At 39.3% G+C, this 22,849-nt stretch overlaps 1 protein-coding gene across 1 annotated transcript in view; it reads left to right on the top strand.

The window, feature by feature from the left end:
- SRRM4 (serine/arginine repetitive matrix 4) overlaps positions 1-22,849 on the top strand; it is a gene marked incomplete at its 5' end in the record, with an annotated part of 246,835 nt that overhangs the window by 209,237 nt on the left and 14,749 nt on the right. The window contains one exon of the mRNA XM_007490321.3: positions 20,806-21,143. Within this exon, the coding sequence (XP_007490383.2) occupies positions 20,806-21,143 (338 nt within the window). The remainder of the gene's footprint in view (positions 1-20,805; positions 21,144-22,849) is intronic.

Genomic DNA, 22,849 nt, shown 5'->3' with positions numbered 1-22,849 from the left:
CATCTGGAAGGAGGCAGAAAATTTGAGGCACTCAAGTGATCCTGACCTCTTGTCATGACTTCTATGGCCTATTTTTGCACATATAAACAGTATATACAGGCAAAAAATGGAGATAGCATTGGATAGTAGAGTCAAAATTCCAAAAGGCCTGAGCAGGCCACCATGTAGTGGAGCCATTGTTAGGTAACATTCCTTAGAGATAAATTTTTGAAAGTCTTACACCTGGGTTCAGAAAATCAATATCAAATAGAATATGAAGATGGAGTTAGTCTGAGAAAGATCTGGGGGTGATAGTGAGCCACAAGTTCAACATGGAGCAAAGGTGTGATATGACCTCCAAGAAATCTTATACAAATATTGGACTATACCAAAAGAGTCAAAGCATCCAGAACTAGGGAGATGATGATCTTGCTGTGTGCTGACCTTGTGAAAACATGTCTGGAGCACTGAGTTCAGTTCCTGGTACCATCTTTTGGAAAATATTTTGATAAGCTGGAGAGCATTCAGAGGAAAGCAACCAGGATGCTAAAGGGCCTCCAGTTCGTACCATATTAGAACTGCATGAAGAGACTGAGGAATTTAGTCTATAAGAGTTGGGAATACTCATGCAAGTTCGGGTTGGTGGGAAGGAAGGAGGTATTTGAAGGGCTGTCTCATCAAAGAGGGATTAGAGTTGTTTTCCTTGGCCCCAAAAGGCAAAACTAGTAACAGAGAAAGGAAGCTACAAAAAGTCCAATATAAGAAAAAAACTTTCTAACATTAGAGCTATCTAAAACTGTAACAGGCTGTCTTAGGAGGTAGTAAGCACCCCATCATAATTGGAGATCCTCAAGCATAGGCTGGATGCCCAGTTGTTGGGAATGCTGTAAGGGGATTCTTGTTTAGGCTGGGGTGAGACTAAATGGCCTCCATGGACCATTGCAGCACTGAAATTCTGTGGGATTCTGTGAGCATCCCTGTCCTTCCCCAACCTTGAGCAAAATAGAAAGAGACAGACAGACAGACAGACAGAGATCGAGAAAGAGACAGACAGAGAGGGAAGGAGGGAAGGAGGGAGACAGACAGATGACAGATAGAGATAGATACACAAAGATACAGACAAGAGATAACAGACATAGACAAAGAGGTAAGTAGGTGGAGATATAGAGAGATGGATAGAGTTAGAAATATGGATAGAGATGTTTTTTAGATATCTCTAGAGATTGAGGTATAAAGTAGACATCTTTAGAGAGATACAGAGATAGGTATGTCAATAGATATCTTTATCTACCTATCTATTTATCTATATTCAAGCATTTTCCAATTCCAGATGTCTTCCCCAAGACCAGGAACCCCTAGAAAACTCTAAGAGAAGCTGCTGTACTATATGTAGTCATCCATGGCCTTGGTTTCCTAACAAGACACTGGGCCTGGTGCTTGCGAAAACGTGACAGGAAATTCAGCCTCTCTTCTCTCCTTCTGTTTATGGCACTGACTGATTGGTTGCTGAATATAGCCTTTCTGTGAGGATGGGCAAAATGATTCTCTAGCTTGTCAGGTGGCCAGACTCCTGTTTCAGGGCATTTTTTAAAGTCACAAATCCAAATGGAAAAGGTATTAAAAATGCTTTGGGTCCATGAATTTGGGTTCAATAGGTAATTGGGTCCTTCCATCCCTCTGTCTCCTTCTCCCTTCCTTCTGCAGAATGGTAGTACTGATGGGAGTGTTCCAGGAGAATGGTTCCTCCATCATCTCTTTTGCCACCTGTGTGTGCCTTCAACTTTGGCTTCTTTCAAGAGCTGCCTGTCTGATTTAGTGCATGTCCCATAATTCTTTACAGAGATTAAATTATCCAGATTGGAGGGAGGTCTACATTTTTCCAATTTGCATATTACTGTTCTATTCTCCATCCACTTTTCAGTAGGTAGGTAGAGGAGAGTTCTAGCCTTCAGACACTATATAGTACAAGTAGCAAACTGAGTTCAGTCAAAAGTCCTGGGTTTGAATCCCAGCTTTTCCACTTGTGATCGATGTGGCCTTGGGCAAATTACTTCCTCTCTTGAGGGCACAGTTTCCAGGAAACAACTAGATGGTTCCATTCAGATCAAAATATGTGATCTTATGATCAGCAGCAGAGAGAAGAGCTTGGAATGTGGATTCAGGGCACTTGGGTTCAAATCCTAGACCTGCCACTAAATATCTGTGTGAACCTTGGGCTAGTCATTTAACCTCTGTACTTCAGTTTCCTGAGATGAAAAATGAAGGAACTGGATTGAGTCTAACTCTGATGTCCTTTCCAACTCTAAATCTGTGAACTATGAATTTATCCTGAGATATAAGGGAAAAGCCATTGGATCTGGCATCAGAGGATCTGGTTTCAAATCCCTACCTTGACTCTTAACTACCTGTGTGATGTTACACAAGTCACTTTTCTTTGGGTTTCAGTTTCCTCATCTATAAAAAAAAGGACATTGGACTCCATGGCCTTGAGAGGACCATCAGATCTAAATCTATGATCCCCTGAGTATGATCTTGAACATCATTTTTGTAAGTCCCCTAAAAGGCAACTAGGTGGTGCAGTGGATAGAGCACCAGCCCTGGATTCAGGAAGATTCATCTTCCTCAGTTCAAATCTGACCTCAGACACTAGCTATGTGAATCTAAGCCAATCACAATCTTGTTTGCCTTACTTTCCTCATCTGTAAAAAAATGAACTGGAGAAAGAAATGGCAAGCCACTCCAGTGTCTTTGCCAAGAAAACCCCAAATAGGGTCATAGAGAGTTGGACTTGACTGAAAACAATTTAACAACAACCAAAGAATAATAATAATAATTTCCACTGCATGTAGGTGTGACTTTTCTGAAAAGAAAGTCCTATAAAATTGTGTAGTTTTTTTTTTTGCTGGATCAGCTGCTTAGATTTTATGATATTCCTTTGTTATAAGGGAGGATTCAATCTAAGGTATGGAGGAGACAGTATATGGAATAGCTATGATAGAAGAAACAAAAGGCATCAACAAAACATATTTAAGAAGAAAAAAAAAACAGCTAGAAAGGATTGACATCCAGCTTTGACATCTCTCCAAACACTCTTGTCTTTTGACTGCTCTCTTTTCTCATGGCTAGTCTCCCGGTCCTTGCTTCCACTTCTCTGGAGCATTTAATAACCAAAATCCTGATTTAAAATGTATGAGAATGTGATGGAGAGCTGATTCTTGTGCACCCCAAATCCGGCCCCCTCCACAGCTTGCATTCTTAAAATCATGCCTAAGCCAAACCCCTAGTCCCCAACCACAACAAAAAACTATCGCCCACCTCAGAATCTTCCATTTTGGAGCATAGGCTGGCAATGAAGAGGGAGGACACACACAGCAGCTGCCAAAAGTCCTGGATGGTTTGGCATCTAATGAAGATCCTAGAGTCACAGCTAGCCTCAGATCTCTCCTTCATAAAGAGAAGGGGTTGGATGAGATGATATTTAACCAACCAGTCAATTTTAAGTATTTATTAAGGAGGCAGCCAGAGGTCTCAGTAGATTGAGAGCCAGAGACAGGAAGTCCTGGGTTCAAATCTGGTCTCAGACACTCCCTACTTGTGTGACCCTGGGCAAGTAACTTAACCCCCATTGCCTAGCCTTTACTGCTCTTTTATCTTGGAATCAATACATGGTGTTGATTTTAAGATGGAAGGGAAGTATTTTTTAAAATTGTATTAAATTCCTACTATGTGCCAACATCCCCAGTCATCCTGAATTTTGCTTTGCCAAGGGACTTGAATGACTGGAAGAGAGTGAGGCTGATAACTTCATGTAAGTCTGCTTCACTTCAATCCAATTCTTTCTCAAGTCAAGATATCATCCAATGATTTCATTGATCCTCTTCAAAATCAAAGGACAAACAACAACCATGTGCCAGGCACTGTTCTAGGTACTGGAATTACAAAGACAAAAATGAAGCAGTAACTGGCCTCAGAAAGTTTATGTTCCAAGGTTTCTTCTAGGACTAAATCTATTATGTGTGCATGAGTATGTCCAGATATTTTTCTCAATAGATTAGATACATTCATATATACACATATAAACACACATGTGTGGTCTTAATCTGGGGTCTATAGATCTTGTGTTTTTATATATAGATAACTGCATTTCAGTGTAATTTGTTTTCTTTATAATCCTATATATTTTGTTTTATGTATTTAAAACATGGTTCTGAGGAATCCATAGGTTTACCCTGACTGCCAAAGAAGTCACTCTATAGACAGACAGACAGAAAGACAGACAGACAGATAGATAGATGGACAGATAGATGGGTGGACAGATAGACAGATGGATACATAAATAGATGGATATATATAGATATAGATATATGGATAGAGAAATAGATGGAGGGATAGATAGATGGAGGGATAGATAGATAGATAGATAGATAGATAGATAGATAGATAGATAGATAGATGAACCAACAGACAGACAGAAGACAGCAGATAAACAGACAGACAGATAGATAGATTGATAGATAGATAGATGGATGGATAGATAGATAGATAGATAGATAGATGGATAGATAGATAGATAGATAGATAGATAGATAGATAGATAGATAGATGAACAGATGAACAGATGAACAGATGAACAGATGAACAGATGAACAGATGAACAGATAGACAGACATTAAAGAAAGTTAACTTGCCCTATGATGGAAAGCTAAGAGAATCTCACAGGGCACTAAAGTCCAACTTCATATTTAAACAAAAATCATTGTTATTGATGATTTTACTTTTTAGCTCATAGCAATTTCTAGAAATATCCCCTCCCCCCCTCCATTCAAATATTGAACCCATCCTTGTAATAATGGGAAAAAAGCGGATCAAGCAAAACCTCTTAAGGGAACTTTATCCATTCATGTATACATTCTGCTTAGTGGTTACTGACTTCTCTGAGGAGAAGAGTCAATTCTGTCTTATTACAGAAGTAGAAACTGAGGGTCATAGAGGATCATAGAATTTGGAACTAGAAAGGATTCTGGGGATCATTTCACTTCCTTCATTTTACAAATAAGGAAACTGAGGCTTAGTGTGGTGAAATAATATTGCCTAAGATCCCACATGTAGTAAGTAGAAGAAACTGGATTCAAACACCAGTTTTCTGTCTCCTCAAATCCAGCTCCAGCTCCCCTACGCATGGGGAAATAATTCTCCCAAGGCCACAATGGTTGATCAGCAGCAGAACTGGGGCTGGAACCCAGATTTCCTGAACCCATAGCCAGGGTGCTCTGCACACTGGGCTACATTGTCTCAAATTCATTTCAATGGCTGACATTTCCTGACATTCTATACGGGAAGGCAAGGGTGGGGGAAGTTGCTAAGTTAGAGGAGGGATCAGAGAACTCCTCAGTGATTGTACCCAAGCGGTTGCCTCCAGCCCTCCCTACTGAGCCTGTATTTTCCAATCTGTCATTTTTAAATGGCAAAATCAGACTCCTTCAACGCCCTGCTGCAGCAGTAAGAGATGCACAGCCCTTAAAAAATCAAGGACAGGACCACTAAATCAAGTGGGGGCTCGTTTGCATTTATGAATATGCAAACCCAGGCTTGTGGCTTATTTAAATACTAGGCAGGGAGCCAAGGTAACTTGAGGCTATCTCCAGGTCTAGGGCAAAATCCAAATGGTATGGACAGGGCATGTGCAGGCAGGAGAGCAGGAGAGCAGGGAGGCAAGAGAGCCTGAGGTGGGAAGCAGGGGGAGGGAGGGAATGATTTGGAAGCCAGTTTCCCAAGCCTGGCTGTAGATATACATTTGTACCCCACCCCCTCACTTACCCATGCCATAAGCCATCCTTTTCCCTTCACCAGTATCAGTCAAAACCATCTATTTGTGACACACTGTGTTAGGAAATGAAGGAAATACAAAAATAATAATGATAATCATAGATAACATTTATATGGCATTTTAAGGTTTCTGAAGTGCTTCCCATTATTATCTCTTTTGATCTTCACAACCACCCTGCAAGGAAGGAAGGTGCCCTTAAAATTTTCCATTTTCCAGACAAGGAAACTGAGGCTCAGAGAGATTTAGTGATTTTTCCAACATCACACAGAGAGTGAATGTCAGAGGCAGGATTTGAGCTCAGACCTCCCTGGCTCTATAATCATCTCTGTATCCACTATAGCAGAGTTCTCAAACTTATACTCCTGTTCAACCAGATTAAAATGTAATTGGGAAATGTTTAACAAAATAATAAAAATACAACATCGATGACTTTAATTTTCTAAGATAATATGTATCAAGGTTGACACCATTGCACTATTTTATCCAGCTCAGTTTCATTTCATGAACATTTAAATTTATTTATTTTTAAAAATTCTTACTTTCTGTCTTAGAATCAACACTAGACACTGATTCCAAGGCAGAAGAGTACTATGGGTTAGGAAATCTAAGTTAAGTGACTTGCCCAGGAACACACAGCTAAGAAGTGTCTGAGGTCAGATTGGAACTCAGGACCTCTCATCTTCAGGCCTCTTATTCACTGAGCCTCTTGACTGTCCCTCAATCAACATTTATTAAATGCCTACTGTTGCCAGGTGCTATGCTAACCATTGTGCTGATATTTATTTATATAACTGCATAGTATTTCTAGAACCCAAAGGGTTCTACATATATTGTCTCATTTGATCCTCACAACTCCATGACTATTATTACTCCCATTTTACAGATGAGGAAACTCAGATCCAGGAAGATAAAGTAATTTGCCCAGGGTCACTGGACTAAATCTAATATGGTGAAACTGAATAGGAATAAAAGAATTGAAAAGCTTGTAACAAGTACAGGTTGGGGAGTCATGGTTAGATAAAATGACTAGAAAAAGTTGGGGGCAGTGGGGGAGGGGGAAATTCTAGCCACCAAAAATAAAAAATAATGTGATCTTGAGTTACCCTGAGAAATTCCAGGAATGAGAAGGTCTGCCCTGATCAAGCTACTTCTAGAGTGGTTTTTACATCTCCTTTCTCAGTATTCTTCCTTTCTCTTCTGCTCTCCTACAGAGCAGAAGAGAAGTCCTTATAATAAAGGACTAAAAAAGAGTACAGAAAAACATTTCAAGGAAAGTAATAAACACATTCCAATAATCCAACAGTACATGCAGTGTTCCATTCCCATAGTCATTCACTTCTGCAAATAAGGAGGAGAGGTGCTGGGTACCACATCTGAGAAAAGAGGTTGATAAGATGACGAGTGTCCGGAGGAGAGCAACCAGGATGGTGAAGGGACTCAGCTGTTGATGCTCAGTCATTTCAGTCATGTCTGAATCTTCTTTATTCCATTCTTGGCAAAGACACTGGTATGGTTTACTCTTTCCTTCTCTAACTCATTTGACACATGAGGAAACTGAAGCAAACAGGGTGAAGTAACTTGCTTAAAGTCACCTGGCTAGTGTTTGAGGACAGATTTGAATTCAGGATTTCCTGACTCTATGTCTCATTCTCTATCCACTATGCCGCCTAAATATCCAAGTGACTCTAGTATTTTCTTTTTGTGGATTGGCTGAATGAACTGGAGTTGTTTAGCTGGGAGAAGAAAAGCCTGGGGGTGGGAGATACAACACCACAAGTATTTGAAAGGCTGTGTTATAACAGAAGGATTAGATTTGTTCTATCTAGCTGTAGCAGGTCTATCTAGGAATAATGGTAGAAGTTGTCCGGAGGTGTATCACATTTCTTGATCCTGAGGGCTAACCATAGTATGGATTGTCTCTGGAGTTAGCAAGTGTCCCCTCACTGGAGGTCATGCAATCGTAGATTTAGATCCTCAGACAAAACTTGGATTAAGAATCTAACTATTCCTGAAAGAGCAGCTAAACCAGCCTAGCTGAAACTGATCAAGGGAAATGACAGTAAAGAAGGGACACGGACCTTCTGCACCTACCTTGCAGCTGAAACTTCTCTTCACAATAGAACATGACCTCTCTGAGAAGAAGGATTGTTCTGGTTTGTTTGGGTTTTTCCTATTTGTATCCCTGGGGCTTGGTGTCTCTGTTGTGCATTCATTTTTCAGTTGCATCTAACTCTTCATGATCCCATTTGGGGTTTTCTTGGTAAAGAAACTAGAGTGGTTTGGCATTTTCTTCTCCATCTCATTTTACAGATGAGGAAACTGAGGTAAATAGAGCTAATTGATCTGCCCAGGGACATTAAGCTTATTTTCTTTGCTCCTTTTCATCTCTCTTTGTAGGATAATATTGAAGATCAGGGAAGACTTTATGTCCCTTACAGAGCTAGTGTCTGGGGTTGAATTTAAAATCAGGAAATTTGATTCCAGGCTCTATCCACTGCTCACTTAATGCTTGCTGGTATTGGTATTTTTTGCCAGGCTGTGGCAGATTCTGTGGATATGCAGACAAAAAATGAAACTGTCCTGCCCTCAGGAAGCTTGAATTCTATTGGATTTTATCCAGGGAGTATTCTTTCTTCTCCCTTGCCCCAGAACTAACTAAGACTTGTATTCATTAGTTCTATGCATAGACTTCGAGCCAGAGGGTTCCGTGGCCAAATTACTCATGGAATCTGCACTAAATTCCCACTGATATGGCTTAATGTTATCCCCACAGGTCTTCTCTCTCTTCCCAATGATCTTTACAGGCTCCTTCCCCCATCAACCTTCCAGTGAACACTGGAATTTGTACAGGGGTCAGTGACATGAAGTCTCCTCTGATCTTCAATATTATCCTACAAAGAGAGATGAAAAGGAGCAAAGAGAATCAGCCTAATGTCCCTTAGAAATGAGAGCTTGTAAAAGATGGGAGAGCAATCCTTCCAGCTAAAAAGCCAAGCCACACAGCTCAGCTCACAAGAGAATGTTCTACTCCCCATATGGCAGGGGAGGGGGGCGGGATTTATAGCCATCTCTCTCCAAGGGGCCATTTGAAGCCCAGTAAATGGCCTTGTTCAATTTAATTGGAATTCTCTTCCTGATTGTATTTTTGTAACCTATTAGGTCTGGCTGCCTCTCGATCTTGGGATTCGGTTGAAATTAAATTTTGAAGTGTAAGTGAGAGGTTGCCTTTTTTCCCGTTCTTGATTAAATAATGATTTGAAACAAAAACAATAAATAACCACATAGGCTTTCCCCGAGGGCTCAGAGAGACTCCCTGTGAAAATTGAAGGAACTTGAGTTCATAGTGGGTATTTAATTACTTATTAAAAAACGCTCTGTGTTAACACCAAGAGCATTAAGGACAGAAGAGATGAGGCAGACATTGAGAGAGAAAAAAATCTAAGGAGAGACAGAATACTTAATGGGAGTGGAAATTTGGGGAGGGGAGAGCAGATAAATAGTATTTTTCCATGGCCAGCCTACTGTGAATCAACAGAATTCCACCTTGGACACTTACTAGCTATGTGGCACTGGACAAATCAACTAACTTTTCTGAGCCTCAGTTTCCTCATTTGTAAAATAATATTGTAATTCAGCTCAACAAACATCACTTATTAATCACTCAATTCTTGCCAAGCCCTCTAATCAATGCCAAAGATACAGTGACATAAAGGAAAACAACCCATTCTACTAGGTGTTATAGTGAGACTTGTTAGGGAGAAAGAACAAGAAGGAAACATATAAATAATTAGGTTTATTGTTGGGAAGGTTGAGAGGAAAAGAGGGTATAATGGTAAGGGGAAATTATTAGAATTAATCCCAAAACCTAATTCCCATAAAACTATCTAATAAACTAACTTATCTAAGCTGAATCCATTGTTTCCTCAAACACAGTCTCACAAAGGGAGTCCAGTATATGAGCCAGGATCTTCAGAAGAAAATGTCCAAAGCAGGTCCAGTAGAGAAGTGGGTCTTTGGGCCTCTGTCCAGCTGCCAGCAGCCAGTCCAAGCAGCATCCCTCTCACTCAAGCTGGTATCTCCCAAAGGGCCAGAAACCTGGTAGATAGATGGAAAACCTCCACTTTCTTCCCAAGCCTTCTTCAGGGGAGAGTGAGTTTCTCAGCTGGGACCTTGGACTCTTCACCCAGATCTTGACTCAGGCTCCCATGTGACTCTCCATCACACGTCCCTGTCAATCAATTGGAAGTTCACATTGCAAAGTCCTTTTACATTCTTCCTTTTCCTATTACATTGGATAGAAGTGAGGAGAAAGCACCTACTCAGATCAGTGATGCAGATGAAGTGAATTAGGACTAGAAAATCATTATAGTTATTAGTTTATATACAGTTATACCCACACATAGATTTCCATGTAATACACCTCTATGTAATATATTTCTGAATCGCATATTTATATTTGATGTTTATACTTAACATAGTTATATAACATACATACATCTTACACACATAATTACATGCTATGCATATATTATATATAACATATATTATAACTGTAAAATAATTATATAATAGTCTACATATATGTCATGCATATAACTATAAAACATGTATTATAGTACACATATACGTTAAATAAATATATACATTACAAACTTCAAAACATGTATTATAGTAGTCTATATACATATAAAATTCACACAACTGTAAAACATTGTAACATAGTATACCTTTATATAACACGCATGCACGATAACTAGAAAACATACATGTTTGTAACAGTATACACATACATAATGTACACATTATACACGTAACTAAAACATATAGCAAAGTATACATATGCATAATATGTATGTGCATTATAGCTGGGAAAGGTGTATTATAACATGGTCTATATGTAACACATTTACATACATGTATGGTATAGATGTAACACATAAATGCCTATAAAACATATTCCTGCTATAATACAATATACTTAACATACTTAAAATCGCATCACAACTACAAAATACATATCATAGCATAATATACATGTACATAATATGCACAGAATACACGTTGGACCTATAAAACATACATGTAGCAAGTATACACATATAAAATATACACAACATGGATGTTATGGCAAGTGTATTATAATATAGTATGCATACATGTAACTTACCTCACATTATTGCAAAGCACAAATTATAAATGCTATACATTATACAACATGCATATAACACTATAACATACAGATAACATATTTCCACAGCTAAATCATGTGTATTGTAACATAATATGTATGTAACATAATCATTAAACAAATATGTAGCACAGTATACATGTATGATATGCATGTAACAGACATTATAATTGCTAAACATATATGTATTCAAGCAGTTTAAATATACCTATAACAATCAGAAAACTATCAATATATATTGTATCAGCATACATATACATAATATGCAATAACAATATGCATTGTAACTCTGAAACACTTAGCTATAACAGGAATACATATAGATACAAAGTTTATATAGTGTATACCCATTATAACTACAAATTCATTTTGAGGGGAAGGTCCAACAATTAGAGGATGTGTGTAGGAGGTCATACTTGAGCTAAACTTTGAATGGAACTAGGGATTCCAATAGGGGGAAGGTTCAGGAGGGAGGTCATTGCAGCAATAGGGCACAGCCCATCTGGGCAAAGGCACATAGGTAGCAATTAGGATGCTGCATATGGGGATTATATAAGTACCTAGCCCACAGGGTTGTCGTGAGGATTAAAGGAGATACAATAGGTAAAGTACTTTGCAAAACTTAACATGTTTGGTCATTTTCTGGTAGTAGCAAAAGTAGCAGTGATGCTGCTTCTGCTCAAAAGCAATGAAGGTTAGAAACCATTTAGAAAGGAAAAATTTGCAAAAGCTTCCCAGCATCTGGTTACCCCTTCAAATTCAATGACTCCCTTGGCACCTTCCTTACTCAGAGCCAAGGAGGAAAAAATCAGGTGGGTAGGAGACTGAGAAACTTCTAAAGTCTATTGTATTTGTGTCTGAAATGTGCAGATCCTAGCTATTTCTTTAGCTTTCTTGCATTCCAGGCCTAGAATGTTTCTGAGAGTAAATAATAATAATAAAGCTCCAACAGAATATGAGCTCCTTGAGGGAAGAGGCCATTCCATTTTTGTCTTTGTATCTCTAGCACCTACCCTGGGGTCTAGCACAAAGTTCTTAATAAATACTTGTTGGTTAATTGATTGACCTCTGCTGCCAGAAACTCAAGCTCACTGAATAAAAGGCAAGAGGACAGAGGGGGAAGAGTTTTAGAGTTGATGGAGAGAGGAAATATGTGATATGGCACTCAAGAAGGGGAAAAAAGGAAGAAAAGAAGGAAGGAACGAAGGAAGGAATGAAGGAAAGAAGGAAGGAAGGAAGGAAGGGAGGGAGGGAGGGAGGAAGAAAGGAAGGAGGGAAGGAAAGAAGGAGGGAAGGAAGGAAGGAGGGAAGGAAGGAGGGAAGGAAGGAAGGAAGGAAGGAAGGAAGGAAGGAAGGAAGGAAGGAAGGAAGGAAGGAAGGAAGGAAGGAAGGAAGGAAGGAAGGAAGGAAGGAAGGAAGGAAGGAAGGAAGGAAGGAAGGAAGGAAGGAAGGAAATTTATTTAAATGCTTATCATATGCTAAGCACTAGGGATTCAATAGAACAGCAGAAACCATCCCTCTGCATATTCTGATGGCCAGAGACAACAGAAAGAAAAAAATTCAGCTGAAAGTCAGCTGGAAAAGTCCTCACGGTCTTCCTTAGAGTACAGCAGCAAAGCAGATGGCAATGCTTCTTCTTTAATGTCATTTCCTTGGATAAGGCTCTGTCTCTGATGTTGTAGTATGTGACAGTGCTAAAGACTTTAGTCCTAAGGTTTTCCTTTTCTGGGAAATGCAGTGGTAAATTTCTTTAAGAGGATCATAGTGTCCAGGAGTAAGGAGGTGATAGCCTCTTTCCACACTGTTCTGGCAGGCCACTCTAGAGTATTGTGTTCATATTTTATATTGATAGATATTAATTAAAAGATATTAACCAGCTAGAGACTATCAAAAGAGTGACAAGGATAGTTAATGATTTTGAATCTTGCCATATGAAGATTGGTTAAAAGGAACTCGCAGAGGTGCTTATCTTGAAGAGAGGAAAAGAGAAAATCCAAGATGAATATCATTGTTTTCTTCAAATATTTGAAGGGCTGTTAGGTAAAGAGGAATTGGATTTATTCTGCTTCATCTCAGGGGCCAGAATAAGTAGAATGTGAAGAAGTTGCAAATAGGCTTCACACCAAGAAAATGAAAGTAATGCCAACGTGGTGAGGGCTTCTTTTGGAGGTTATTAGAGACCTTTAAGCAAAGGCTGGATGGCCACTTCTTGTGCACATAACAGGGAAGAATCTCATTTAAGAAAGTTGGAATAGAAGGGTGCTGAGGTCCTATCCAGCTCTGAGGTTGTGTTTGTCTAGAAGATTTGTTTTACTTCTCTCCAGAAGGTATGAGGAGGAGTATTGGGTAAGTGCTGCAAAGAGACAGATTTAGGCTTAATGTAAGAAACTTTCCAAACTTGAGATATCCCAAAGGAAAATGGAGTGGCATGGAAAGTAAACAGATAAACGGTTGTATAGATGGATGGATAATAGATAGAAAGTTGATAGAAATATAGAAGATAAGTAAATATAGGTGATGGCTAGATAAATATATAGGAAGGAAGGAAGGAAGAAAGAAAGAAAGAAAGAAAGAAAGAAAGAAAGAAAGAAAGAAAGAAAGAAAGAAAGAAAGAAAGAAAGAAAGAAAGAAAGAAAGAAAGAAAGAAAGGAAGGAAGGAAGGAAGGAAGGAAGGAAGGAAGGAAGGAAGGAAGGAAGGAAGGAAGGAAGGAAGGAAGGAAGGAAGGAAGGAAGGAAGGAAGGAAGGAAGGAAAGAAGGAAGGAAGAAAAGTAGATAGGTGGGTAGGTAGGCAGGCATGTAGGTAAGTAAATGGAGAGATGATAAGAAAGATGACAGGTAGGTAAATCTAGATAGATGAATATTGGAGATGATGGATAGAGAGATAAATAGATGACTCTACAAATAGAGCAATTATTAATCACTTGTTGTGTAGCAGGCACTGGGCTAAGCTAATGTATGCTCAAAAAAGTTTTAGTTTGTTGAAGACAGTTCTTGTTCAAGTCAAAAAGGACCAGATGATCTCTGAGATTCCTCCCTACTCAAAGAGTCACTAATTCTTTTAGATGACATGGAGATTTTGTCTTCTTTACTCCCCCATCCTAAGTCTATCCACTGGTAGTGGAAATATCCTCATCCCCTCAATATCATTCTCACTGGTTATCCAAACCATAAACTCTTAAGACTAGAAGGGATGTTATGGACCTCATTAAATTGAAAAGAGCCCTGAGAGCCAGAGAGGAGAAACATCCTGTTCAGGGTTACACAGTAGTCAGTGGATATGCCAGGACCATAATTGTTTCAGTGTCCTGCCTCTAAGACCTTTCCATCATGTGATGGTAATGTCCTTGGGAAGATGAAGCCTGAGATCAAAGGACATTATGGAATCACTGTCCCTGAGTATCTTTAAGAGGAGAATAGGAAGCTCTGCCCTAGGCAATTTAAACATTATGATTTAGAGGCATTTAGGTTATGTTATGCCCAGAGTCAGGAAGACCCAAGTTCAAATCCAGCCTCTGACGTTACTCTCTGTGGGGCTCTGGGCAAGTAATTTCATTTCTGCCTCAGTTTCCTCAACTGAAAAATGGGGATAATAACAGCACCTACCTTACAGGGTTGTCGTGAGGATCAAATAAGACAAATATTTTTTATCCAAACATTTTATTCGTTTATTTTTTGGAAAATTGTATTTAATTAGTCAATTTAGAACATTTTTCCTTGGTTACAAAAAGATAAATATTTTTAAAGTACGTAGCACATGGCATATAGTAGGCAATATATAAATATATAATTAACCTTTTCCTGATTCCTTTGTATTAACATAGACAAGTAACTATATCTATTTTGGCCTTAGTTTCTTCAATTTTAAAGTGAAAGTATTGGCTAGTCAATCACTAAGATCCCTTCCAAATTTTGTTGTCATTCAATCATTTTGGTTATGTCTGATTCTTTGTGATCCAACTTGGGATTTTTTTTTTTTGGTAGAGCTACTGGAGGGGTGTGCCATTTTCTTCTTCAGCTTATTTTCCAAATAAGAAAACTGAGGCAAACAAGATTAAGTGACTTGCCCAGGGTCACACAGCCAGGAAGTATGAGAGTGAGGGGATGAGGATATTTCCACTGCCAGTGGATAGACTTAGAATGGGGAAGTAAAAAAAAGACAAAATCTCCATGTCATCTAAAAGAATTAGCCAGATTTGAACTCAGGAAGATGTCTTTCCTGACTTCAGGTCTAGCACTTTATACACTGTGAACTCTAGCTGCTTCAGATAAGATCCAATTGCCATATCAATATTTTCACTCTTATAATGATAATATTAGTACTATGCTGATAGTTTATTATTAATCTGTTTATTAAGTAATGTTAATACATTTCTTTACTGCATTAAGATTTATAAAAAGCTTTCTTCACAACAACCCTGTGAAATAGTATTATTTGAACATCTAATTATTATTGTATAAAAACATAGGTTAATTCTATTCTCCCTGTGAAATGTGAGTAGGGCATAAAGGGATGTGGCTATAGAAAAGATTCTTGCTCAGGCATTCTGTGAGGTCCCTTTTGACTCAGATGATATGATATTTCTATTTGGAGCCAGCAGACCTGGGCAGTTTGACACAATGGTGAGAGTGTGGGCCTTGGTGTCAAAAGGACTCAAATTCAAATCTTGTCTAAGATACCCAGTGATCCATCATTTCATCAAAGTCACTTAATCAACTTCCGCTTTTGTCAAATTTGAATATAATTAGACTCCAGATATCTAGGGCTTCCCAGAAGGACAGGGAATTCAACCCTATTGTTTTACAGATGAGGAAATTGAATCCCATTTTGATGGAGTGACTTGTGCATGGCCACAGGTAAATAAACGTCAGAGCAGCAATAGGAACTCAGATTATAAGAATCAGGTTTTAAGAAATTCCCCCAGAGATCAATGAGTCCAATCTCTTCATTTTGTAAGTGAGAAAATGGAGCTGATCAGAGGAAAATAAAAAAAATCCCTGCTTTCAAGCAGCTTAAATTCTACTGGAGGCAAGCCATACACATCTGAGCATACATACCACAGTATGTATGCAAAATAATTACAAGGTAATTTGGGTGAGGAGTCACTAGTAGCTGAGGGGATAGGACTTGGCTTTGCAATATCACCTGCTCACCTCTGTATATCTCTTAAAGCTTTCATCTTCCCCACTCCTAAAGAATTTGCAACAACCTCTTATAGGTTAAGGGAAGTAGATGCAGTGGATGATTTCAGGTACCAGAATTCTGGAAGAAGGTAAAGGGGGAGGGGAAGGGATAAGGTGAGTTCTAAATTTACTAGGGACTTGGCACAAACAATAAAGATCAGTTTCTGAGTCAGGATAACTTGGAACCAAGTCTTACTTTGATCTATACTAGTTGTAGGACCTTGGACAGGGCATTTGACCGTAGCTGGTCCACCCTTAGTATGCCCAGATAATAGTCTAAGACTATCCATTGTAAAATAGCTGCCAGTCTGCTTTGGAAGAGGGGTGATATGACTCCCACCCCCAAAAGGGTAATGGTACAAATTACTGAGACAATGAAATTTTGTTTTGTTTTCTGAAAGAACAATCTATATATGGGCAGCGAGGTGGCACAGTGGATAGAATACCTGAAATGGAGTTAGGAAGACTCCTCTTCCTAAGTTCAAATCTGGCTTCAGACTAGCTGTGGGACCCTGGACAAATCACATAACTCTGTTTACCTCAGTTTCCCCATCCATAAAATGAACTGGAGATGGAAATGGCAAACCACTCCAGAATGTTGTCCAAAAAAACCCCAGATGGGATCATGAGTCAGGCTGAGCTACACACACACACACACACACACACACACACACACACACACACACACACCACTTCATTGACCATTTAGTTTCTCTGTAGCATAGTTGTAAGGATCTCATGTCACTTCCCTGCAAAATCTCACTATACTTTCCTTACAACGGCTTGGAAGTCTTTTATTGTAGCATGTTTTACTGGGGATGAGGATGCAGGGGAAACAGATGCATGTTCTTCTATACTATCTACTTTGTTTTAGCCATGCTGAGGAGTAGAGAAGAAGGCCCTTCTGCATTCCTTATAGTATATAGAAGTTCTAACCCACCTATACCTTGACCACCCATTAGATACAACAAGAAAGGGTGGTGTAATGGTTTGTTCCTGTGAAAAATAACATGGATGAGCTGCAGAGGTCTAAGGAGACTGAGCCAGATAGTAAATGAATGGGTTCATGAAGACCCATTGAAGGAATTCAGAATGTCCAGTCTGGAGAAGAGAAGGCTTGGGGAGAAGATGAGAATTACCTCTAAATAATTATGGGGTTGTCTTGTGGAAGAAGAGGTAGATTCATCCTGCTTTACTCTAGTAGATAAAATTAAGAGCCATTGGGTAGAAGTCACAAGGAGGAGCTTCCTACCAGGGCCATCTAAAAGAGGGTTGAGCTTCCACAGGAGACACTAGGGTTCCTTTCCCTTGACATCTTCAGGATAAGTTAGAATGACTGCTTGCCATGGATAGTTTAGAGAGGATTCTCATTCAGGGATGAGGTTAGATGATAGCTGAGGGTCCATCTCCTCCCCCCACCCCCATGCCCAGCTCTGAGATTCTGAGCAGAATTCTATGCAATATATAGAATTTTGTATATTGGGGGGAAATGGTGTTCCCAGTGGTAAGCTGAGGACTTAGAAGAGTGATTTGCCACATGGGTTGTCCCAGAGGTCTTGGCAGATAGAGCCTACAGACTGGGCTCACTGATCCTTCCCTATCAGCCAGTATCCTAATGAGTTGGCAACTATTCCCAAGACAACTTCCTCATCTCTTCTCCAAGCTCCTGGATTAATTAGATTCTCAACTATACTGCTGAGGCCCACAGTTCCTTTGGGAGGTCTCAGAGCCAGAATGGATCTCAGTAACAAGCTATTCCTAACCATACTCCCAAAAGAACCTTTTAAAAAAAATAACATTATAGGTAACTAGGGAGCATAGTGGTAGGGAACTAGACCTGGAAACAGGAAGAGCTGAGTTCAAATCTAGCCTCAGACACTTATTAGCTACATCACATTCCCTCTGTCTGCCTCAGTTTTCCTCATCTGTAAATTGGGGATGATAACCACCTATCTCCCAGAGCTGTTGCAAGGATCAAATGAGCTGGTATTTTTAAAGCATGTATCATAGTACCTAGCACATAGAAAGAACTATCTAAATGCTAGCTATTGTTATATATTATGTTATATGTAATAATATATTTTATATAATTGTACAATATATATTACATTATATATATTATTATTATATTATTATTACTGTGGTAGTGAAATAGACTTCAGAGCCAGGAAAGGGAAGTTACTGAAAATAGGGTGTTGGGTTTGAAATATGCCACTGACTTTCCCAGAAAACCCAATAGCTTCATTGAGACTTCTTTTTAAAGAGGAAAAAGCAGCCTGGTCAAGAATCAAGTAGAAGATGGCCTTCCTCAGTGTACTAAAAGTAGCCATAAGAGGAACTGGAGTTTCTTCATAGCCTGGTGGTAGATGTATCTCCTGTTAAGCTTACCTCACCTTTGTGAGAAGAATATAGGCAGATCCGTGCAGCTAGGTCCCAATTAGTGTACATAATAAATACTCTGAAGTGGGCACATTATTTGAACTCGTTTTGCATGTGTCAGTTGGACTATTTAATATAATTATAACTTCAAATATTGTGAATTCAAATATTTGTGACCACTTCATCAGATTCTATTCTCCCCCTGCAGAGCCAACTTGAGCCTTGACCTCTCATTGAGTGGTCTTGGAATCTGGTAGCCATTCTGAAATTCTTGGTGACACTGACTGGCCTCGTGCATGGGCAGTCATTGTCACTTCCATCTCCATGGAGCAGTCATGATCCCTGTGGCCAGACTCCTCTGACCTAGAAGGAACTTGATAAAACCTACTTTTGTCTGAAGTATCCAGAAAAATCAAGCAAAACCAGCCATAGGGGGAACAGCTGGGTAGCTCAGTGTATTGAGAGACAAGCCTAGAGATAGGAAGTCCTGGGTTCAAATCTGGCCTCAGACACTTCCCAGCTGTGTGACCCTGGGAAAGTCACTTTACCCCCATTGCCTAGCCCTTACCATTCTTCTGCCTTGGAGCCAATACATGGTATTGACTACAAGATGGAAGGTAAGGGTTTAGAAAAAACAGCCATAGACTATGGATTGAACCCAGTTACTTTTTGATCAATAAAGGCTTGACAGAAGGAAACCAAACTGAGCTGCCAAGCCTTTTACAACGCCACACTGCTCCTAAGAGGCATTGGTAGAAGAAGTTCATCATGGGAATTCCCATGAACTATGACAACACAGGTGGGGTTTTGTTTGTTTGTTTGAATCCACAAAGACTTGGATTATGCCTCCAACATCTGAAAGGTGAAAACAATGGCGTCCCTCTTTTGGGATTCCCTTAGACATCTCCTAACCAGACTGCCCATCTTCCCCACCCAGTCCAACCTTTGGCCAAACACTCAAGTCATACCAACGTTCTTCTTCCCCTCCAGCAGTCTAAACAAATCGATCTGCTCTTCATAGTGTTTTTTTTTTTAATTTTACTTCTCCATATATATGTGTAACCCCCTATGCATATATATTCAGTCTGTGTATCCATGAGCCAACTTAAACAGTAATGGTGATTTAATGAGATTGGTACCTTGAGGTTCCCGATGAGAAATCAAAGAGAATTGACAATTCCCAATGGCAAACAGCCAAGATTAAAAAAGAATTAAAAATTGAAAAAAAAAAACTGGAAATTTTAAAAAGCAAAGCAGAAAGTGAGGATTTGAAGAGAGGGTTTATGTTTTTTCTTGTAATTTGAGACTCTAATGATGGACTGATGTTACCCGCTCTTCCCTTTTTCTTACACCTTACCTACTAAAGGAGGAATTCTTGATTGGTAAGTGGATGCTATCCGCTAAGACCTTAGGGATTGTATTAGAGACCACTCCGAGCTTTAGCTACCTTCTCCAGGGGGAAAAAACACACACACATACACACACATACACACACACATACATACACACAGAGAAATCTCTGTATAGACATTTTTTATTTTTTTCAGCCAAAGATTTCACTTTGTTTTCTTTTCTGTTTTTTCTTTTTCTTTTCTTCTGTTTTGTTTTTTCTTTTTCCCCTTAGTTGAAAGGTGCTAAATATGTTGGTTTGCAAAAGTCTTCCTTTATACTTATTTTCTTTCTTTTTGTGTGATGTTTATTCCATGTTCTATTTAGGAAATGTTTTTTTTTTCCTTAGAAAAACATCAAATTCATTGAGAATTTGGTTCGCTTTAAAGTTCTAGATTTATCTTTTTTTCCCAAAAGATAATTTTTTAAGTCCACATATCCCTGTTCTTTTCTTTTCTTTTTATTCCTCAATCCCCAACTCACCTACCCTCTGTTCTTTTAGTTTCGATTGCCTTGAGGGATGCTACATTCCCTCTCGATTTAGTTTCCTTCCTTTTGTTTGAGTTAATTTATTAGAAAAAAAAAAAAACCTTATGTTTTTTTTTCTTTTGTTCAGTCTGGATCGCATGCTACTGATCTGTGCATGATATTTCAAAACTTCCAGTTTCCATATCAGGGGGTAAACAAGTGTCTCCTTTCTGTGGTTTCCTTTCAGGGATATGTTCTTTTTGTCTGGGCTTCTCTTCTCTCTTTCTTTCCTTTTGTTACAGTGCATCATGAAGGTAACATTTCTTGGTTTAATTAGACACGGCCCAGATGCCCAAGTGCTCAGCCATGCCCAATGGGTCTTTTTACTTTCAGATTTCTCAGGAGGGGTCTTCCGTTGACCTCTTTACCAAAACAGTCACTCCACTTGGGAGTATCAAGGACCACGGAGGGTCCCAGGAATATGACTCAGGAAATGACACTTCCTCCCCACCCTCCGGATTAACCAGCTCATCTAGCCCGAAGGATGTCCAGGACAAAAGGAGTCCCAAACAGCCACGGGAGCGGATTGACTTGACTGGCAGCAAACCCGAAGTACTGCTCAGCAGTGATAACAGCTCTGATTCGGGGAATTCCTTCACCACTAGTTCTTCCCAGGTCAAGGAGCCCATTTTGGGGACTCTCTCTTCAGAGACCACGTCCAGAGATTCAAGGTCAGTAAACCAGCCCTGAAGGCATCAATTGCATCCAAGCAATGGGATAGGCAGTTCATAAAGCAAACCCTGAGCAAATGTGCCCATGGTTCTCCTCCCTGATTTTACCCCAACAACTCTGGGATCATAAGATGATGGACTTGGAGTCAGAAAAGATCATAGATTCAGTTTAGTTTAAGTCCATTTAATTTAATTTAACTTATTTTTATTTTTAATTTGTAAACAAAACTTCAAACTTTATCAAGAACCTTTCCAAACGATGATGGTGCATTGTTTACGTTTCCAGTAGATGGGGGAGGAACTGAAGGGACTGAAAAAATTCAGAACTCAAACTGTTTTTAAAAAGAAAGATAAAGACTCAATGGATTGAGAACCAGATCTGGAGATGAAAGGTCCTGGGTTCAAATTTGGCCTCAAACAATTCTTAGCTTGTGTTTCCTTGGGCAAGTGACAACTCCCATTGCCTAGCCCTTACTGCTCTTCCATCTTGGAACCAATAAACAGTATTGATTCTAAGATGGAATATAAGGGTTTTTAAAAAGATGAAAGAGGAAAAAAATCAAAATAAAAATAAAAAAGATGAAAGATAAAAATAATATAATATATTAATCTAAGATCAGAGATAATAGTTTCTTTTTTAAAAATTTAAACTTTAATGATATACTGATACACTGTTGAGAGGTAGAAGGAGCTTTATACCAGAGGATGTTGGAAAATAGACCACAGGAAGGTAGACGTAGATGAGATCCTAGAAGAAAAAATGTTAGGACTGGAATAAGGACTTCAGGGTATAGATGGGGCACCTAGATGGAGCTCTTCAGGAAACAGTTGGTGATGAGGAATTGAGGCCCATGAGAGAGTTAAGGGTTTAATTTGTGGATCTGAGAATCATCTACAAAGACATAATCATTGAACTCATGGGAAGTGATATGTATGTGTGTATTTGAGAAAGAGGGAGACAGAGAGGCAGAAACAGAAAGGAGTGGACAAGGAAAGGAAAAGGAGAAGAGAGGTAGAAGGAGAGGAAAGGGAAGAAGAAGAGAGGAATTGAGGGGAGGAAAGTTGGGGAGAGGAGAGGAGAAGAGAGGGGGAATGAGGGAAGGATCAGAACAAATCCTTGTGGTGCCCACATGCATGGAGGAAGGCAGGAGATGAATGATGCTTTAGCAAATGAGACAAAAGAAATATTCACTCAAGGAGAAAGATGTATTATTAAAAAACAAAAGAGAAAATAACCCAGAAAAGGAGGGCAGTCAGTCAACATTGTCAAATGCTGCAGAGAGGTAAAAAAGGATAAAGATTTACAAAAATGTGACACTGGGATCACTGGACTCAAAACACCCAGGTTAGAAACTGGACTCTACCGTGAATTACTTATATAACCTTGGCTAAGTCACTTTACCTCGATGTACCTAATTTTCCTCATTTGTAAAATGGGGAGGTTGGGCTCAGGAGCCTCTCAGGCCTCTTCCAGCTCTGGAGCCCCAATCCTGCTTCTCTCCCTGAAACCTAAAATTCCATTAGTTTGCTTTTTGTCTGAAATACCACCCTACTGACTCATATTGAGCCTATTTATTAGTCCAACAAACCCCAGTCCTCCAATCCATCCACAGCACCTTAAATCAACCCTTTCAAATAGGGAGGATAATACTGCTCCCAACTCAACCCCTCTCACAAATATCAGCTAGTATCATTATTTAATTATA

The sequence above is a fragment of the Monodelphis domestica genome, chromosome 3 (assembly GCF_027887165.1).
Source record: "Monodelphis domestica isolate mMonDom1 chromosome 3, mMonDom1.pri, whole genome shotgun sequence".
NCBI classification, from domain to species: Eukaryota; Metazoa; Chordata; class Mammalia; order Didelphimorphia; family Didelphidae; genus Monodelphis; species Monodelphis domestica.
The sequence above is the reverse complement of the archived record's forward strand: the minus strand, read 5'-3'. Positions and strand labels throughout refer to the sequence as shown.